This window comes from Panulirus ornatus, chromosome 10 (genome assembly GCF_036320965.1).
Source record: "Panulirus ornatus isolate Po-2019 chromosome 10, ASM3632096v1, whole genome shotgun sequence".
NCBI classification, from domain to species: domain Eukaryota; kingdom Metazoa; phylum Arthropoda; class Malacostraca; order Decapoda; family Palinuridae; genus Panulirus; species Panulirus ornatus.
The window spans coordinates 17,252,352-17,273,561 of record NC_092233.1 but is presented as its reverse complement, the minus strand read 5'-3'; the positions used below and the strand labels follow the sequence as shown (position 1 = coordinate 17,273,561).

Here is a 21,210-nt window from a genome sequence, read left to right as displayed (position 1 = left end):
CTGGGCAGTGTACTAGTGGCTGGGGCAGGGAGAAGAGGGTTAGGGGCAGTGTGCTAGTAGCTAGGGCAAGGAGAGGGTTAGGTGCAGTGTAATAGTGGCCGGGGCAGGGAGAGGGTTAGGGGCAGTGTACCAGTGGCTGGGACAAGGAAAGGTCTAGGGGCAGTGTACTAGTGGCTGGGGCAGGGTGAGGGTTAGGGGCGGTGTACTAGTGGCTGGGGCAAGAAAAGGGCTACGGACAGTGTACTAGTGGCAGGGGCAGGGAGAGGTTTAGGGGCAGTGTACTAGTGGAGGGGTCAGGGAGAGGGTTAGGGGCAGTGTACCACTGGATGGAACAAGGAGAGGGTCACGGGATGCGTACTAGTTGATGAGGCAGGGTGAAGGTTAGGGGTACTGTCCTAGTGGCTGGAGCGGGATGAGGGTTAAGGGCAGTGTTCTAGTGGATGCGGCAGGGATAGGGTTAGGGGCAGTATCTTAGTGGCTGGGGTAGGGAGTGGGTTAGGGGCAGTATGCTAGTGGCTGGGGCAGGGAGAGGGTCAGAGCTAGTGTCCTAATGGCTGGGGCAGGAAGTGGGTTAGGGGCAGTGTTCGAATGGATGGGGCAAGGAAAGGGTTAGGGGCAGTGAAATAGTGGATGGGGCAGGGAGAGGGTTAAGGGCAGTGTACTAGTTGATGAGACAGGGTGAGGGTTAGGGGCAGTGTGTTAGTGGATGGGGCAAGAAGAGGGTTAGGGGAGTGTGCCAGTGGCTGGGGCAGTGTACTAGTGGATGTGGCAGGTAGAGGGTTAGGGGCAGTGAACTAGTGGATGGGGGCTGGGAGAGGGTTAAGGGCAGTGTACTAGTGGATGGGGCACGGAGAGGGTTAAGGGCAGGGTACTAGTGAATGAGGCAGGGAGAGTGTTAGGGGCAGTGTACTAGTTGATGGGGCAGGGTGAGGGGCAGCGTTCTGTTGACTGGGGCAAGGTGAGGGTTATGGACAGTGTACTAGTGGATGGGGCAAGGTGAGGGTTAGGGAGAGTGTAAGATTGGCTGGGGCAGGGTGAGGGTTAGGGGCAGTGTTCTTGTGGAGGGAGGAGTAGGGACTAAAATGTATAAATAAGTTTCAATAAGTAATAAAACGGTCAATGGTGAGTATGATACCAAGTCAGGGCGTCTCCCAGACCTCCGGATGAATTTTTGTTTTGTTTTCATCTGGTGTTGGCCTTCTTGTGCGTGAAGAACGGACCAGATCCCAGTGCCTTGGCCACGTTATAGGTCACGGGCCTTTTAAGGTCTCTAATGACTAACATCATTGACATGGTCATAATGGACACACCACCATAGCAGCTAACAGTTTAGCTATATAGAGTTACAGGTCCCAACCCCTCCCCCCCTTTCCTCATGCATCGCTAACCCCAAGATTTATTCTTCGTTCTTTCAGTTGTGAATCTGACGTCGCTTACCTCCTTGGGAGTGGGCATGTCTGCGGGCTTAACGATGATGGTAATGGTGGCGGTGTTTTGGGGAGGCCGGCGATGATGATGGTCAGCGCAGCGGTGGCGGTGTTCACGGAGCGGAGGATACGGGCACACTGACACCCACTCCCTCCTGGCCCTGCCTCCACCTGCTGCCAGCTAGCTAACCTACCTACCTACTCCTCATTCCGGTCACTGCTCTATCATCTCTGCTTTCTAAGCAGGATATTTCAAGGTAATCTTATATCTGGGGGCGCTCCGATAAGGTGAACTGTCACGATTGACTTTTTGACAAGGTTTAAGGAGCTGAAGGGAGTATAAAGCGATATTAACATGAGCGTTACCAGGAAGTAAAGCCAATACAGCTCTCGTGCCCAGCTGCCCACGCTGAACAGTCCTCCTAAGTATTCTGCCCGTTAAGCCTCATACCTTGAAATGTCTCTGAGGAAAATACATTCTCCCTCACACGGAACAATTTCAAGCTCCGATTCGGTCTCGAAGACAGTAAATAGAAACGTCAGAAAATAACTAGGTGGCATCCATCTTGGCATTGGTGAAAGTGACACCAATGTTCGCTGGCAGCGCAGCACATCGCTGGCTTAAATATCCCCAGCGAGAAATATGATAAAAGAACGTGGTAGTTCACTTCACCTTCACTGTGAATATGACTTATTTCAAATTCCTGTAAGGTATAAGTTTACTCGGGGCCCACAAGTACCGGTGGACAGAGTTGTGTGTGGCGATCATCTGATAGTCACCAACGGCCCCGTACACCACCCGCTCTGTCGCGACTTACATAATAAAGCGTTAAGTTGAGGTTAAAAGCGTCCATTTATATGTTGTGGGGCTATTGAGTCCCTCTTGAGAGTGTGAGACCAGCTGGAAGAATGTGGAGGCAGGCGTGCTGCTGAACAGGGTACATTGCAAATTATGTATCACGGATCACATGTCCGATAAAGATCTTAGGACCAAATTTCAGGCATACATGAATACACAGGCATTTATATAAATAAACACTTAAACAAAATGTTGCATAACAACGTCCGATAAAGATCTTAGAACCAAATTTCACGTATACATGAATACACAGGCATGTATATGAGTAAACAAACAAAATGTTGGATAACAAACATGCATAATGTGTCTGAATCCACGCCATGCATATATCCACGATCATTCTGATTAAGTTATACCCAGCGCAACTTTACTATTTCGATTATGCTTCCTTGTTCAGTAAGCCATGGCGTAATTCAGGCGCGTTGGCGGTACAGCAGTAAAGTATTAGATAAATAAGATCTGTTTTTGTGTCATGACTTTATGTCTCTCTAAACGAAAAAAAAAATGTATATTTACTCTATTTCCCATTCCGAGTAGAGTGGAGCCGATTATTATTAGTACGGGCGTGATGGTATATAGGATTGTGGTGATAGAATGCCTTACCCACGAAATTAGACGTTCCTGTCCTTTGACAACCTGGAGGACTTTCTAAATGCAAATAAAGAAAAAAAAAATGCATGTCTCCGTGCATTCCGTACGTTCACTGTAAATTGGAGTTGATACAGAAAGGCAAGATGACTGGAGAACAAAATGGTGACGAGTGAATACTTGCGGACGGGTGGACTTTAAGTGGCATAAAATTGAACTCTTGTTAACCTCTCTTGGTGTGGTACAGTACATGGTTACTCACCTCCATACTCCAGAAGCAATCAAGACCAAGATGTGGATGTTATACTGCCTCATGCGGGAGGGAAGAGAGAAGAGTCAGTGCCAAGATTTCATAAAAGCTTTTATGTCATTTCACTGTGGCGTATGAAGGTGTATTATGGGCATTGGACGTGAAGCTGACCAAGGATTCAAATAGCCTTACTTGATGTGGGATGCCGAGTATGATATGCTTATTACATAAGTTATTCTAATTATCTAATAAGGAATAAATAGTAACTAATTAATAATGTCAATCAAATTAGAAATAAGTACATTTGTATGTTAACCTATAATTCTTGCTACAACAAACAAAAAACTTCTTTCTCACTAATAGGCAGCTTTCCAATCTGTCAATAATGTATCAGTTCCATTATTTTTCCTTTAGTCTTCTTCATTCTTTGCACGTGTTTAGGTATGAACTTTCAGAATATCAGAGTGAACAATTTGGACATGAATTTTAAGTGGATTTCATGACTTTTGTCCTGACACTATATTTTTACCAACATAGTACTAAGTCCAGAGCCAGGCTGGGATATAAAATTCAACCAATAAGTCAGAGTAAACCAAGATGACCACGTTTGTTGCAACAATTTGTTGAGAGACTGAAAGAAGATGATTTAAGGTTGTCCCATAAGGGAAATAACAAGAGAACTAAAAAATGAATCAGCTGGGACCATTAGAATGGGGAATAGGATAAGAATTAGCGGCAAATGGGGGAAAAAACAGGATCTAAATGACAGATCATGTAAAATGTTGTCAAACAGAAGAGGACTACAGGAATCTAATGGGAGGAAAAGGCTCAGCTTTTGAATACCTCAGTAAAGCATCACACGAGTTCTGTTTGGGTTGCTTTGAGATAGATAAACTGAAGATAATGCCTATAACTTTTTTTTGCTAAGAAAGGACACAAAACTGGAGCAAAGTTTGGAGATGAAAGACAGAAAGGGTATTAATTAAGCCAAAATTAGTAGACATAGGGAAGCTGTGATGCAACTAAGGTTGAAGAGTTTTCCTTATGCAGTAGTTTAAATTAATTCAACTGACATCCTAGCCCTGATTCAGTCACAACCAAATTTGTAACATCAACTTAATTTCTAAATTCTCTTTGCTGTTACCATACAACCTTATTGCTATTGAAAGCTTTGGATAACAAGAAGGATCTCTTCTTTTTGAGGCTCCTAAATTCCATTTCACTTAAATGCCATATATCACACTTGGGGTCAGTATGATAAAAACATCATGTTTTTTTTGTTTTTTTTTTTTGCTTTGTCGCTGTCTCCTGCGTTTGCGAGGTAGCGCAAGGAAACAGACGAAAGAAATGGCCCAACCCACCCCCATACACATGTATATACATACGTCCACACACGCAAATATACATACCTACACAGCTTTCCATGGTTTACCCCAGATGCTTCACATGCCCCGATTCAATCCACTGACAGCACGTCAACCCCGGTATACCACATCACTCCAATTCACTCTATTCCTTGCCCTCCTTTCACCCTCCTGCATGTTCAGGCCCCGATCACACAAAATCTTTTTCACTCCATCTTTCCACCTCCAATTTGGTCTCCCTCTTCTCCTCGTTCCCTCCACCTCCGACACATATATCCTCTTGGTCAATCTTTCCTCACTCATTCTCTCCATGTGCCCAAACCATTTCATGTAAATTCTTATATTTTCCATAGAATAACTATTGTTTATCCTACAATATTACTAATGTGTGTGTATAAGATATATGAAGGGCATTTTTGTGGATTAGAGTGTTTTGGTGATGGCTCAACCTTTCATTCCATTTGAATTAATACCGTATACCTACCAACATTACTGAAATAATTGAGGTGATCCCAGTTTTAACCCTAATCTCGCAGCTATGTGAATCTCGCTGCTGCCTCCTGATATTATGAATACCAGAATTGTTTTTAGTTTCATTCAATTGATCTTGTCTTTTAATAATTTTTAAAAATTCCTTTAATTTACAGTCTTCAGTGCCAGTGTATCTATCTTATTTGGATCATTTATTGTGTACAAACTATGTATACAAAAATACATTGTATACAAGTATACTTAAAATGACCCACTTAACGAAAGTCTTGAGCACTAAAAATTCCTGCTACTATGTTCACCGAAAACTGGTCACTGACACAACCCATGATTGACGCTGAGTAAAGCATCAGTAATCAAAGTCTTGGCTGAAAAACTTAAACAAAAAATCGGTTCTATCATGTACGGAAGGCATATGTATGAGTAAGAAGACAGGAGAGTAAGTGGTTCCAAATGAAGGCTGGTCTGTGGCAATGTATGTGTGATGTCGCCATTGCTGGTAAATTTGTTTGTGGACGGGGTGGTGAGGAAGGCAATTGCAATTCTTTAAGAAATTAATGAGTATGCACTCTGTAAAGGGACAGGAATTAAGCCACTTGTTTACTGATGATACAGCACTGATGAAAGATTAGAGTAAGGAACTGCTGAAGTTGGTGACATGAGTTAGGGAAAATGTGTGAAAGGAAGTTGAAAGTATATGTGAATAAAAGTAAGGTTATTATGATTTAGCAGGCAAGAAGATGGGGTCTGAGTTTGAATGGAGAAAATTTTGGAAGTGAAGTGAAGTGTTTCAGATACCTGGGAGTTAACATAACAGCAAATCAAACTATGAAAGCAGAAGTGAGTCATAGGGTAGGTGAGAGAGATCATTATCCATGGTCAAAAATGGGTGTTTGAAGGTACAGTAATCCCAGTGATAATGTATAGATGCAAAGCATAGGCTATAGATGAGGATGTGTTGAGGAGGGTGGATGTGTTGGAAATAAAATGTTTGAAGACAATATATATATGATCTGATGTAGCTTGATCGAGTAAGTAATAAGAGGGTAAGAGAGATGTGTGGTAATAACAAAGTGGTTGAGATCAGGAGATGGTGTTCTGAAATGGTTTGGACAAATGGACAGAATGAGAGAAAAGAGGTTGACAAAGAGGACATGTCCCATAAGTGGAAGGGAAAAGGAGAAAGAAAGGTCCAAACTGGAGACAGAAGGATGGAGTAAATAATACTTTCAGTGGTCTGGTACTGAATGTGCAGGAGGGGAAGGGCACGCATGGGATTGAGTAAATTGAAACGATGCAACTTACAGCTGGTGATGTTCTTTCAATTCATTGAATTAGGGCATGAGATGTGGCTTGGAAAGACCATGAAAAGGTCTATAGGGCTTGGGAATGGAGGTGAGCGAATGCAACCACTCTGTGTCTGTTCCCAACGCTATCTTGCTAATGCAGAAAACTGTGGGCAAGTATAAAAAAATAAATGCATTTACCTCTATCAGCTTCTTAACTATATACAAATTCAGAGAAATTAAAGAGAAAATAGGTGAAAGAGATGAAATTCTTCTGTAATTCATGATCATCTCAAAACACTCAAATTATAATCAATAAATGACAGGGCATAGCAATTATAGGAGATTAAGCCTGTTAAGTATACCAGGAAAAGTGTATACAAGAGTGTTGATTGACAGAGTGATGGAAGGGACTGAATGCAGAATAAGTGAGGAGCAAGGTAGGGTATGTGTGGATCAGAATTTTCTGTGAGAATGATTGTGGAAAAGTATCTAATGAAAGGTAGGAAGTTGTATGCAACTTTAATGGATCTGGAGAAGATGCTTGAAAAAGTTGAGTGGAATGCTTTATGGGATGTGTTACTAATATATGGGGTAGGGGAACAACTAATGAGTGGTGTGAAATCCTTATATAAGGGAGCAAGTACATCTGTAAAAGTGGATGGGGAGGTAAACAAAATTTTCAAGGTACATGTTGGTATGAGGCAGGGATGTATGATTTCAATGTGGCTTTTTAGAATGTATGTGTATGGAGTGATAAGAGAGATGAAAGCAAAACTAAGGGACTAAGGAGGGAGGTGTAGATGTACAGATGGTGTGGTGGTGAGGTATGGTGACTAGTGACAAACCTATTTGCAGACAATAGTTTTTTTGTTGAGAGTAACAAGCTACAGCAGAAGGTTGTAGATGTGTTTTATGATGTGTGTAAGTATAAGCAAATGAAGGTAAGTGTGAGTAAAAGCCAGGTAATGATATCTGAAAGGAAATTGAGTGAAAGTATAAATTTTGCAAAGTCCTATAGAGTTGGGAGAGCAACTACAAGGGGTGACAGAATTTAAGTAATTTGGAGCTATCTTAGATAAGTTTAGTGATATGGAAGGACAAATAAGGAAAAGAGTACTACAGCGTAGAAGAGTCATTTGGTCCCTTAACAATTATGAAGGGTAGAGGTTTAAGTATGGAAGTGAAGAAATGATTAAGGGACACCATAGTCCTTCTGACTCTTGACATAAGCAGCCAAAACATGAACATAGGATGAATCACAAGGGTCAAGAATCCAAGCTGTGGAAAAGTTATTTGAGAGAGGCATGTGGTATAACTTGATGGAATGAAGAAAGCAATGAGGTGGTGTATGAGAGATTTAGTATGGCAGGGAATGCAAAGGGAATGAATTGTTGAATGGTAGATTGAGTGAAACATAATACTTGAGGAGGTTTGGGCATGTGGAAAGAATGTAAGACAAGTTATCAAAGAGAGTGTATGATAGTACAGTTAAAAGGGTTGGTGTAAAAGGAAGACCAACTGTGACATGGGAAAATAAGAGTGGAAGAGTACTGGAGGGGGAGAAATGTGGGAAGAGTGAGTGGAATGGTGTATGCTAGGGAGGTATTTAAGGACAGGGATGAGTGGAGACTTATTCTGTGGCTATCTCTTTGATGAGTGTTTCCAGAGGGAATGGGCAACATAGATATCTTTAGATAATATATCATTTTTCCATAGATTTTTTTCAACTTGGTTTTATTTCTTTGGTTCTTAACTAATCAAATCATAAACCACATATTCATAAAAACAATAGTGATGTTTGCAAAACTGAGTGCTACATGGAACAGAAATCATTAGGATCCTAGAGGCTAATATCGCCTTCAAATGTAAACACTAAATTTTTACTTGGAGAACGATACAGTAAATTGTATTCATGAAATTTTTATTAGCGTATCTCTTCAGTAGGTCCTTATGTAAAGCATGATTCAGTAATTATCACATACTCAAAAAAACTGAAGAGAAAATAGCTGATAAAAACTTCTTTGCCAGACTGCACTTGCTGTTAGATCAAACCATTAAAGGTATAACCTCACAGCAATACAGGACATTATATTTTTCATATATTTTTTCTAAATTTTCTTTTCAGTAGGTTCTTACCTAATGCAAGAATCAATGATTATCCACATACTTAGTAACATTTAGGAGGAAGTTACTGAAAGAGTTGGAATTCTTACCTATTCCATGATGTCTTCTGTTCAAAACTTTCAACTTGTCGTCAGTCAGTGGTATGGTACACTGTATATTTTATCTTAAATCTTGACGGTAAATCTTCCCCAATTCATGGACTAGTAACAATTAACATATTCGAAAACCAGGTGAAAATGGGTGTACAAAGGAAAGTGTTACTTTGAACATAAATACTTGCAATCCCAGGGAAGCTAGCATTGACTCAGTTTAGAAATAATCAACTTATACTGTGTGAAAGATACTGTACATGTTATTTTTCATATTTTTTTTCTGCATATTTCTTCTCTGAGTCTTAATAAATGCATGAATATAAAATTAACTTCATAATCAAATAGCCAAGATAAAATTCGTACTTAGCTTGCGCTCATCAGCTTAAAACTCTCAACTTATATTACAATCAGTGAATAGTATGGTGGGTTACATTTTTTAAATATTATTTCTAAATGATTCTTTCAGTACATTCTCACTTAATGTATGAATCAATAATCACCAACACATCAAAATGTAAGAGAAAAGTACTGACATAGCTGGAGTCTTATCTACTCACACTAGACTTCTGTTCAAAACATTCAAATTATAAATGAATGTTACAGTAAACTGTAATTTTCATGTAGTTTTTCTTCTGGAGATTCCTGCCTAACACCTGAACCAATAATTAAGAAAATAGGAGTAGAAAATTAAGTGCTACACAGAATAGGAATCTTGGATCTTATACTCAAAGGTGTTTTTCATAAAATTTTTCTAAGCAAATTCTTACCTAATACAAGAAGTGATAATTATTTAGATACAAATAAAAAAATAGGATGGTACAATACAGTACATGGACGAGCAAACATGATGTTGATACAAGCAAGACTGAGAAGCCAGAGACCCTGGTGAAACTCTAATTATGCTCAGCAAATGATGTGGTATATCTTACTTTTATGGATATATATATTCTTCTACACAATTATGATCAACAGATTCTTGGTTATCTCACAAATTCAATAAGAAAAAAAAAAATAAGAGGGAGAAAGTGGTACATAATGTGTGAATGCTTGGATGTAGGGCATTCATTACATTCAACTTAAACTCAGTGAATACTATGGTAAATTGTATTTTTCATACATTTCTTTTACAAAATTCTCTTCAGTAAGTTCTTACTTAATGCATGAAATAAAAATTACAAATGTTTGCAGAAAATACTACTGTATAACCGAACTGATGCAAGTACTCTGGTTGATCTTAAGTTCTTCTTGGACATGTTTAAGTGATTGTACACCTTATGTAATAATCCACACATTGGAAGTGTCTTGGTCCTGAACTTCTCAGTTGAAAGATATTCTACTTGTAGTACAAAATGCAAGGTTTAGATAGGTAAGCATGCATACTGACCATTACTCTTTAGGATGTATTTTCTGAATTTCATCATTAATTACTACGTTTAGATTCATGACATGTGGTCACTTGCACAATTCTTTTTTGCCTACTGATTTATCAGTCATTGTAGAGTATCAATTTTTGGAGCAGATTTTCATCTACTCTATTGATAAAAATGTTTAGATGGTTGGCAGGAATGATGGTGATATTTCTCAAAGTTCTGGTCACATCTATTTGTGACCTTTAGTCAAATAAACTTTAGTGATTTGTTAGTGACTTCAATATAATGTTCCTGTATTACCCTTTAATATAACCTTAATTTCCCTTTGTTGTGCTCATTTCTGTTATTTTAACTATTTCCTCCAATTTGTACCTGGAGAACATCTCTTTGTCGTAGTTTTAAATCTGGTTGGATTTAATGTTTCTGAAAAAATTTTCTTCTTTCAAACTAATTGGCAGTAATGTAACCTTCTATCTTTTTTTTCTAAAGAACTCCACATCATTAGAACAGTTAAGTATGCCTTTAACTGAATCTAGAAATTTTGTTCAGGTCCTGAGCATATTTCTTTTCAGAGCAGCCACTCAAACTGTTCAGAGGGATGATTTATCCCAATACAAAGTACAGGATTCTTCTATCTTCCTTAACATTTAATAAAAAAACTTCTATTATCTCTTCCTCCCTCACTTCTAAACTAGAAAACCATTGGTGAAGTAAAGAAAACTAAAAGTCTTATGCTTCAATGAAACTGACATGTAAGAAGCTTGGTTACATAAGTACGTTTTATGAGCAATATAAATGATACCAAGCACAGTGTGAGGAGCATGGCTATACAGATTAGATACGAGAGATTCGATTACTGCTGAAATATTAAAGTGAACATCTTCTTAGTCATATAGATTAAATATGGAAGCAATATGGGCATAACTGATATATCGCATGGGTAATAAAGCAGCAATCATGATATTCATAAATTGGGCATAAATTAGGGAAATTCATGCTTCAACTCAAATATAAACAGGATAGATAAGTACAAATATTTCTTGACTTATTTGCTTTATGGAGGAGCTGCTGAATTTGGACATGTGGCATGAGTGGTATGTTTTAAGAGCTGTTACAAACTGCATGAAGATAACACAGCCCTAATTATACTAAGAGTTCAGTTACTAGGTTTCAGTCTATCTTGGACAATGTTGCATAACCATATACATATTCAATAAATTAATTCAATTGCCTACATTTCATTATTAACCTTGTACTAGTAAGGCTCACTTCCTTATTGTAATGCTGGTAAAATGAACTAAATTTTAAATGTTATCTACAGGGAAAACATCATTATTCTTTTATAATTTTGATACATAAGGAAAAAAATCAGCTGAAAAAATCATACATGCAAATTATTCACATTTATGAATGGGTGCACTAAATCACACATTCATCCACAAAATAATTTAATCTCTAATTTAATCTCTAATTTGTTGATTTATCAAACTACATTTCAATAATAATAAAATAATCATGTTAGTGAAATAATCATATAACCACTGGCTACTAAATTTCATCAAACTAATATTTAATTATGCATAATGCTAATACAAGAACTATAGATAACATTTTAGGATTTATAATATGCACTGTCTCATATCAAATATTAACTGCTTTAAGTTGGCAGCAATGCCAAACTTACTAATTAAACCACATTTTTCTTACTCAGTAAAATAGTTTCACTATATACAACCTTTCACACATCTTCCATGACACGGCACAAATAAGGCAATTGCTAAAATGTGGACCAAGTCAGGGGAAAAACTGTCCGGGGCCCATTTTCCTGAGGCAACCTGTAGTGTCCTACAGAGCAGCTGCTGCATTATAAATATTGTTCATTTTGATAATCATCTAAGGTTTTAACGCCAACAAAATGAAACTGAAGGTAACATTCAAGTTCCTTGTTTTTCAGACAGACACAGAATGAGGTCATTTTGAATTTCATGAAAAGTGCTTCTAAAATAGAATTTTGCTAATTCTAAAATAATGCAGAGGTAAAAGATCCTGGGGCACTTGGTAGAAAATCAATACAAGTAACAGGATGGACTTTGGCACATTTCCTCCTGGTTAGAAGGAATAGTAGTAGTAAATAAAATTATCACTGAAAAGATAAATACACCACATTCCTTAAGTTTTGTAAAACTACATCAAAAACAAATTGCACATTTCCATGAAACTTTTTATATTATACATTCACACAAAGTTCCTAATAAGGTTATAATTTTCAACAATTCAATTTCAGACAGCCATAAATATCACTAGCTCAAGAAATGATTAAAAACTTTTATTTATTTTCATCATCATGAACATGTAACACTAAACAACCCTAGATTAACTTTAAATTCATATGACAATATATATTTAAAGTTGTTACCAGAGCTGTGAAGCATTTAATTACAAAATGAAAGTCCTTAAAAAAGTGCCTCCTTCATCAAGCAGAAAGACAGAGCAAGTTCTGCAATACACACTCTCAGGCTTCTGCTGATCAGAGGGTTTTCTTTCCACAATTACCAATAGGATAAATTCTTAAATGACGCCACTGTCCTATAATTCGTAATCAGTTCACAAGCATTCAACGAGCCCCTCACCTATAGGATTCCTGTTCCATACATGTCAAGTGCAAGATACAGGGCATCAAAACTGTCCTCCCACCGACCTTTCCACTTCTTATCACTGGCCACCAACAAATGAAAATATTTTCTAAAAATCTACTGGTTCCTGATATTTCAAACTATGAAACTTCAAACAGTATTATACTTTCATCTGTAAAGAAGCAAGACAGCACTGCACAAAGAAATTTTTTTGAGCACTCTAGTCACTCACAAAACTTCCAGGTCTTCTTTCAATAAGCTAAGCCACTATGTGAAACCTAAGAGCTCCCTCTAGAATGTAAAAGTTTTATTTCACCACATACTTCAGTGTACAAAGGTTATTATATACTTTATAGAAGAGCACTAACATCACAGATTTCAATAGCATCCACACACTCGCTACTGAAAACTATGCTTTCAGCAGAGCAAAAGCCACTGGTCAGTTCTGAAGATTTCAGTACAGTGTAAGCTTTAGTACTGAGGACTTCAGTAGTAGCAAAGCTTTAATACTGAAAACATTAAGTCTTCATTTGAGGAAGTGCCTTACTACAGAAACCATCAAATTTTGTTCTTTCCTTCTGTAAGTGTAAACTATATTCCTGATCTAGGAAGAACATTGAACATATCTAAGGTCACTATACAATATCATCAACGATAAAACAAGCTTGCTGTTTAAACTGTGATTTTTAATTCACATACATCAGTAAATTATTTACAGTAACTATCTTTTAGCCATTAGCATATCAAAAAAGACCTGCAGCCTGTTGTTTACATCATGATTATAAATGAACAGCCTTAAATAATAATAATAATAATTTATACTAATAACATATTCATCTTTGCAATGTTCAACTATACAAATATAACTGAATATGGAGCTTGGAGGAAATATCCTGATAAGCATCAGTGTAACTGGTTACTATAAATATGTACAGTATAAACAAATGAGGAACTAAATGTGAGCAACAAATCATTCATTAATGACTATTACACAGACTCATCCAACTCTTCAATCACTTCAAATCACAAAATTTTGCATATTGCTGATTTCTTGGGGATAAGAGAAAGATAAGAGAGTATCCTTGATATCTTGTTCCATTTCATACCCTAGTAGGCTTGTCCATAATAGAGCAAGAGGACAAGACTAGAGGAAAGTTTAACAGCCACAGGAAATGACAGTGCAAACAAGAGGACAAACATGAAGAGCAAATGACTTGATCAATCAGACAGCCAGCTGCTTTTTAGACACCTACTTCTAGTATTCCAGATTGAACTTTGTTATTACTCCTTAAAATATTACATTCATATACCCCAATTACCAAGATCAGCAATCTGCTGCTGCTTATGGCATCAATTATGTCACATATAATATTCATCTCATATTACAAAAATTCTTGATTATTCTACATTAACATGATTAAGGCTTCAAAGAACTTTTCCATTATTTCATAATCAACACATCACAGGCAAGAACAAGATATTCACAGTGATACACATTTGGAATCAGTGGCTGAAAAATGAGTAGTACATTAATTTACTGACCATGAATTTGATAACCTGTTTAAATAATTGGGACATATAATTTCCATCAGTGTACTGTAATGTCAAAAGCTGTGCGATGTGTTTTTACTAATCACATTTCTTTACTAAATATCTTAATTTACTGAATGAATTTATCTGCATTGCTTAGGGTCTTCATGACTGAATCAAACAATAATTATCAAACAAAATCAAATATCTACTACTCATTCTCTTTCATATTCCTCATATGAGTCACAATATCCATTGGTTTTAACAGCTGCAAGTTACTAGGGTAGGACACAACCCAAAGGCAATAAAGGTCAGTATGGTAATATACTATATTTATATAAAGTTCTGAGACTGTATCTAAAAAGTGCATCACAATACTCAAGAAAGAAATGCACCATGACAGACTGGATACCTCTTCAAAGACAGTGTCCAGTATCACCCTTGGGCTCCCTCCCCAAACTCATTACATGGAATAGTCTTTTTCATATTTTTGGACTAAAAACATGCCAAGTCCAGACATGAAATTCACCATAACATGACTGGAGTGATTCAGAAAGTAATGCATTTGAACTTATAAAAATATCCACATTATTATATTTGAAAAAAAATTCCAAAATCTAATAAACTGAAGAAACAAAACAATTCTAACTACTGGGAAAGGGTGCATGTTAAGGCCTTCTTAGAATGAACTCCACCCACGATGTGAGAAACGGGGGGGGGGGAAAAAAAGAGGTCATCTTCCATCTTCATGAAATACTGTATTACAAATTCACTAACAATAAATTATGGAGTAACCACCACACAAATGACAATGATATGATTCATGAGCAATGAGGACATTTTCTTATACTTCCTAGCATATGTATTAATGAAAAAGAATGTAACTGACATCCTCTTAACACTAGTTAACTTTTCCAGGGGCTTAACACAACAAATTAATTGGAATATCTTGACTTTACATAATAATACTTAATGCATACAAAATAAAGAACTTAAATTTTTTTCTGAAAATAAAAGGCTTCACTCAACATCAGCTGTATTTTGAATGAAAAACCCTAAGTTATTGTTACTTAAAGAGTTTATCTAACACAAGAAAAGAGTTGTTATGGCCATATGTTAATGAATGAAATGCAATGCTTTTCACCAACTGTATACTACATAAATAAACTGGAGAAAATAAGTTACTTTGGAGCCCTGGTAATAATGGTTCATCATTAAAGCCTAAAAGCAGAATGTGATTTTTTTTCTTTTTAGCAATACGAGCCATGCAACTTTATAGGTATAATCTCTTTACAAGAATTATAAGACTTAAGATCACTCCTTAAAATATATCTATAAAAATAATTTCTGGCTGCTTACTTGGAGATAAAGGGATGGTTGTTTTAGCAACTACAAACATTGTGAAAAGGTTACTGCACTTACACAACCTTTTTCATTCACAATGTCATTAACCTGAATTTTGATTTTTCTAAAACATTTATATTTTGACAGCTCTGCTCATTACTTTGCTATAGAATATTGAAACATTCTGAATAATGTAGATTCAGGTTAAAATATTCCTTTAAATACCAAAAGGGTAATAGTTGTTAGCTCCCAAGTTAGTTGTTGGTAAGAATTCAGTATTACTCTAAGACTTCAAAAGTTGCTGTCTGAATTAAAAGCGAAGTGTTGTATCTCCGAGCCCAATGATTACCAGCAAATTTCTTGAGATGGTCCTTCTCTCTCCATTATATAAATATGAAGTATATAACTTGGTAAGCCATAACTGATCAGAAAAAAACTGAAGTTTGAAAGGATCATAGCATATACTATAATTCATAATAAAAATTTAATTCCTAGAGAAACTTTATTGCACTCTATAAAAAATTGTGAAAATTTACTGAAAATCTAATCAAATTGCTTATAAGGAAGATCAAATAAGATCTTCCCACATCACAGAATATGGTGCATCTTACAAAAACATTTCCTTTACATTTCATAACGATTACATAAAAAAAACTTACACTATGAAAAAATACTACAAATCCGTTTTTGATCATTACAAATCACACTAGGACTGTTGCTAAGCCTCCTGGCTGACACCTTTGGCTTTCCTTAAAGATGCAAATGAGCCCGAGGGTAACCAGGTATCGGGGAAGCCCACTCTAGCTCGTCAGTCAGAGATTGTTAGCTGAGCAAAGCCTATTAATGCCTTATCATCTGGTGCCTCATTAGGTTCACAATCTGAATTCTGAAAATAAAGCAAAAGAAAAAGGAGATTAACCTAAAGCACTGTACTAATCATTTTAAAAGCTTTATCCTAAGACATAGATGTAAACTTGTCTGACATACACTCATCACTTTTCACCCCTTAAGAATGCATGGTCATATTTCTGATGACAGAGTCTCTTTCTCACACCAATGATGATTTTAAACCAGAGAACACCTACATACTGTACTCATGAGTACCTATGACAAAATTTTGTCAATAGGTAAGGCTATTGGATAGTATTCATCACATGTCTTGCTTGATTAATATTACTATTTCTTTATGTCACTTTACATATTGCATAATTTTTAATCCTAGGTTCACCTAGAACTGCACGTGCTTACGTCTATCTCTCATTTTGACTGGCAGTATATTGTGTAGCATTTTCAAATTTCTGCTGGACTCTTTTTTTTTTTCTTTTTTTTTTTCTTTGGGGTCTTTTAGGTATATTCAAGGTATTACTAAACTTGATGATCCTATTTCTTTTGTTGTGATGCAGTCTGGTCAAGCATATTGTTGTAGATACCCTCAATTGTTGCCACATAAACATTTTCATATATCTTTCTCTTCTTTCAAGGCTGTAGAGTTCCAGTTTGGTAACTTTCTTGATAAGATTTGTATGCTCTATTCCCTTAATGGTACTTTTTAGTGTGTTTCTGAATTCTCTCAAGCTTTTTCATTTCCGCTTGCAGCAGTATTCAACAATACTTTTTTTTTTTTGTTTTTTTTTTTGTCTCCCGCGTTTGCGAGGTAGCGCAAGGAAACAGACGAAAGAAATGGCCCAACCCACCCCCATACACATGTATATACATACGTCCACACACGCAAATATACATACCTACACAGCTTTCCATGGTTTACCCCAGTCGCTTCACATGCCTTGATTCACTCCACTGACAGCACGTCAACCCCGGTATACCACATCACTCCAATTCACTCTATTCCTTGCCCTCCTTTCACCCTCCTGCATGTTCAGGCCCCGATCACACAAAATCTTTTTCACTCCATCTCTCCACCTCCAATTTGGTCTCCCTCTTCTCCTCGTTCCCTCCACCTCCGACACATATATTCTCTTGGTCAATCTTTCCTCACTCATTCTCTCCATGTGCCCAAACCATTTCAAAACACCCTCTTCTGCTCTCTCAACCACGCTCTTTTTATTTCCACACATCTCTCTTACCCTTACGTTACTTACTCGATCAAACCACCTCACACCACACATTGTCCTCAAACATCTCATTTCCAGCACATCCATCCTCCTGCGCACAACTCTATCCATAGCCCACGCCTCGCAACCATACAACATTGTTGGAACCACTATTCCTTCAAACATACCCATTTTTGCTTTCCGAGATAATGTTCTCGACTTCCACACATTCTTCAAGGCTCCCAGAATTTTCGCCCCCTCCCCCACCCTATGATCCACTTCCACTTCCATGGTTCCATCCGCTGCCAGATCCACTCCCAGATATCTAAAACACTTCACTTCCTCCAGTTTTTCTCCATTCAAACTCACCTCCCAATTGACTTGACCCTCAACCCTACTGTACCTAATAACCTTGCTCTTATTCACATTTACTCTTAACTTTCTTCTTTCACACACTTCACCAAACTCACTCACCAGCTTCTGCAGTTTCTCACATGAATCAGCCACCAGCGATGTATCATCAGCGAACAACAACTGACTCACTTCCCAAGTTCTCTCATCCCCAACAGACTTCATACTTACCCCTCTTTCCAAAACTCTTGCATTCACCTCCCTAACAACCCCATCCATAAACAAATTAAACAACCATGGAGACATCACACACCCCTGCCGCAAACCTACATTCACTGAGAACCAATCACTTTCCTCTCTTCCTACACGTACACATGCCTTACATCCTCGATAAAAACTTTTCACTGCTTCTAACAACTTGCCTCCCACACCATATATTCTTAATACCTTCCACAGAGCATCTCTATCAACTCTATCATATGCCTACTTATGACAATAAACTTTTTCATCATCAGCTTTGTGTCTCCTAGTGTTTTAATTGTTTTGCTACCATTATCTTTGTCTTTTTGACCCTTTCACTGTCAGTCCTAATGTATACTGCACACACTGTGATCTAGAAATTCTAAAATGTTCTAACAAAAAATCATGTTTGTTATCAGAACTAAATAAAAAACTAAATAAACTGATATACAACTCAACTAAAAAAGATTTTATGTGATCGGGGCCTGAACATGCAGGAGGGTGAAAGGAGGGCAAGGAATAGAGTGAATTGGAGCGATGTGGTATACCGGGGTTGACGTGCTGTCAGTGGATTGAATCAAGGCATGTGAAGCATCTGGGGTAAACCATGGAAAGCTGTGTAGGTATGTATATTTGCGTGTGTGGACGTATGTATATACATGTGTATGGGGGTGGGTTGGGCCATTTCTTTCGTCTGTTTCCTTGCGCTACCTCGCAAACGCGGGAGACAAAAAAAAAAAAAAAAAAAAAAAAAAAAAAAAAACTCAATATAGCATATTCTGTTTTATGTGTACTATGCACCCTTTAATCCTTAAACTAATTCATGTATCACACGGCAAACCTGAAAACCCTACTCCTATAATCATAGGAAGAATTAAAACTTCCTACCTGATGTTTGCCTCCACCAATTATCTATATACATCACTAACAGCACACTGCAATGGGGAAAAAGAATGTACCTCAGTCACACACAAGACATCAAAGAAAAAGGGGAAGCCAGATGGCAGTGCTAATAATTGTGGTGGCAGTATCATACCCAATGAGGTTAGGAGGTGCTGCTACTGCTGTAAAGAGCAAAACAATTGGGAAAAGTTAGAATTCAGTTCCTTGAGGAGATAATCTAGTTTTCTACAGTCTCTAAGTCTCATCCCATCTTCCCATGGATACCTTGTTAGTCCAATATCAGGGGTGGAACTGAAGGGGGAGGCAACTCTCAACTCCATCTGGGCAATAGTTTTTAGAACAGACAAACACTAAAGGTGTACTAAAATCATATTTTTTATGAAGAGTTTGTGAGCCCCCTGCCTCTGGGAAACACCATGCTGGAGTTGCACTTTGCTAATGGCCTATTAGGGGCGAGGTACCAAAGACTGAGAAGTGGCACTGGAGTCCAAGTAAAGGGGACGAGTAATTGAGGTTGATATGACTGAATGCTAACTGAATAACCGGTGATACGGAAAGGAGGGAATTTGATGTGCTGGGGATTTGGGAACCCATATCCTTGGGCAGGATGCATGGGGCGAAAATGGAAATGATGAATGCAAGTTGTGGGAGTGTGTGGAAGGAGTGGTATAGACAGGAATGAAAGAATATTATCAAGGAAGAGGTAAAGAAGGATGTACAATTGTGCTATCACCAGGAGTATGGGAGGGTGTTAAAGATCACACATGGAATGGATCAAGAATGGTGCAAATGAAAGGATATACTGGAATGGTGAAGTATGAACGGGTATGCATATGTGCGCCAGTGAATATGAAGACTATGAGAGGTAAGAAATCTAAATGATTGTATAAATGGGTCTGTGGAGAGAAATGTGGTTGTAATGGATGATATGAATGCGAAGGTGGGATGTGTAACTGGGTCTTGGAAGCATCAAACTTGTAAAAACTGGGTCTTGGAGTTTATTATGGATGCTGTTAAGATGAGATGCAGATTGAGTGAGTGAGAAAAGGAACAGAACCGAAAGATGTGGATGAATGCAGTGTTAAGTCATCAGTGTTTGAGTGAATTTGGTAATTTGTGGAAGAGAAGAAATCGAAGAGAAGAAATCAATGAGAAAAAGGAGAAAAAGCATAGGGGACAGGGCAGAACCTTGAGGGACATTGCTGTTGATGGGAAAAAAAAAGTGGGTGGAGGCTGGTCAATTAAAAGCCAATGAGAAAGATTGGCCAGAGAGAAAGCTAGATATGAAGAAGAGAGAGAAGGAAGACAAAAGAGGAGAGCTTAGAGATGAGATCCCGATGCCACATCCTGTTAAAAGCTTTAAATATGTCAAGGGCAACTACACAAGACTCCCCAAAATCTTTAGTAAGATAGGAGAGAATATCACCAGTGGACCTCTCCTTATGGAAGCCATCCTGATGATCTGAGAGAAGACTGAGTTTGAGGTGTCTACTGATATGGGAGCTAAGGAGGGATTTCAAGACTCTGGAAATGGCATATGTCAAAGCAACTGGACAACAGTTAGAGGGGTCAGAACAGTCACCTGTCTTAGGGATGGGATGTATCAAGGTATGCTTCCAGGAAGAAGGAAACATTTTGGTTTTTAATGAGAAATGGAACAGATGAGCATGCACAATTGCAAGTTCAGGGGCACACTCTTTCAGTACATGGGATGGATGCCATCAGAACCATTAGCCTTGCTTGTGTCTAGAAACAGAAGTACTTTTTGGACAGCCTGAAAAAAAGATTACAGGGAGGGGCATAGGATCAGTAAGATGTAAGAGTCATCCAAAGTGGAATTGGAGGAGAAACACAAACCAAAGAGAGTTGCTTTGTCATGATGCTGCACTTCAGAAACTAAGGATTTACAGAAAAGAGGTTGTGGTCCATTAACCCTATATGTCATTTTCATAACAGAGTATGATGCTATCACATTAAAGAATTCCTGTTACTACATCAGGTCTTGGGATTCATACAAAAAATAAATAATAAAAGCCTTGAATTTCTCAAATGATATAAAAGGAACTGCAAAACTGAAATAGCCCACAAGTATCTACAGCTACCTTTGGGATTAACCTTCCAAATACATGATTCACAGGCTTTCTAAGGCAAAGTCACCTTGTAAAATACAGATTTAAAGTAAGAAAAGGAACAAAGAGCTCTGGAAATAGAAGTTGCTACAACTGTTACAGCAATGAATGTTGCTTCATCCCATGTAGATGGGAATGGAAATAACAACAAATAGATAGAAAGACATAAAATGCTAT

At 37.7% G+C, this 21,210-nt stretch overlaps 1 protein-coding gene and 1 long non-coding RNA gene across 8 annotated transcripts in view; both read right to left on the bottom strand.

Moving 5' to 3' along the window:
• Positions 1-1,596, bottom strand: part of LOC139750811 (uncharacterized) — a 30,722-nt gene extending 29,126 nt beyond the window's left edge. The window contains exon 1 of the long non-coding RNA XR_011713231.1: positions 1,438-1,596. This is a non-coding gene — a long non-coding RNA (uncharacterized lncRNA). The remainder of the gene's footprint in view (positions 1-1,437) is intronic.
• A 7,976-nt stretch (positions 1,597-9,572) lies between these two features.
• Positions 9,573-21,210, bottom strand: part of fray (oxidative stress responsive kinase frayed) — a 293,998-nt gene continuing 282,360 nt past the window's right edge. For all 7 annotated transcript variants that reach the window (XM_071665568.1, XM_071665569.1, XM_071665566.1 and 4 more), the window contains one exon: positions 9,573-16,245. In XM_071665568.1, the coding sequence (XP_071521669.1) occupies positions 16,168-16,245 (78 nt within the window). In that variant the 3' untranslated portion in view covers positions 9,573-16,167. The remainder of the gene's footprint in view (positions 16,246-21,210) is intronic.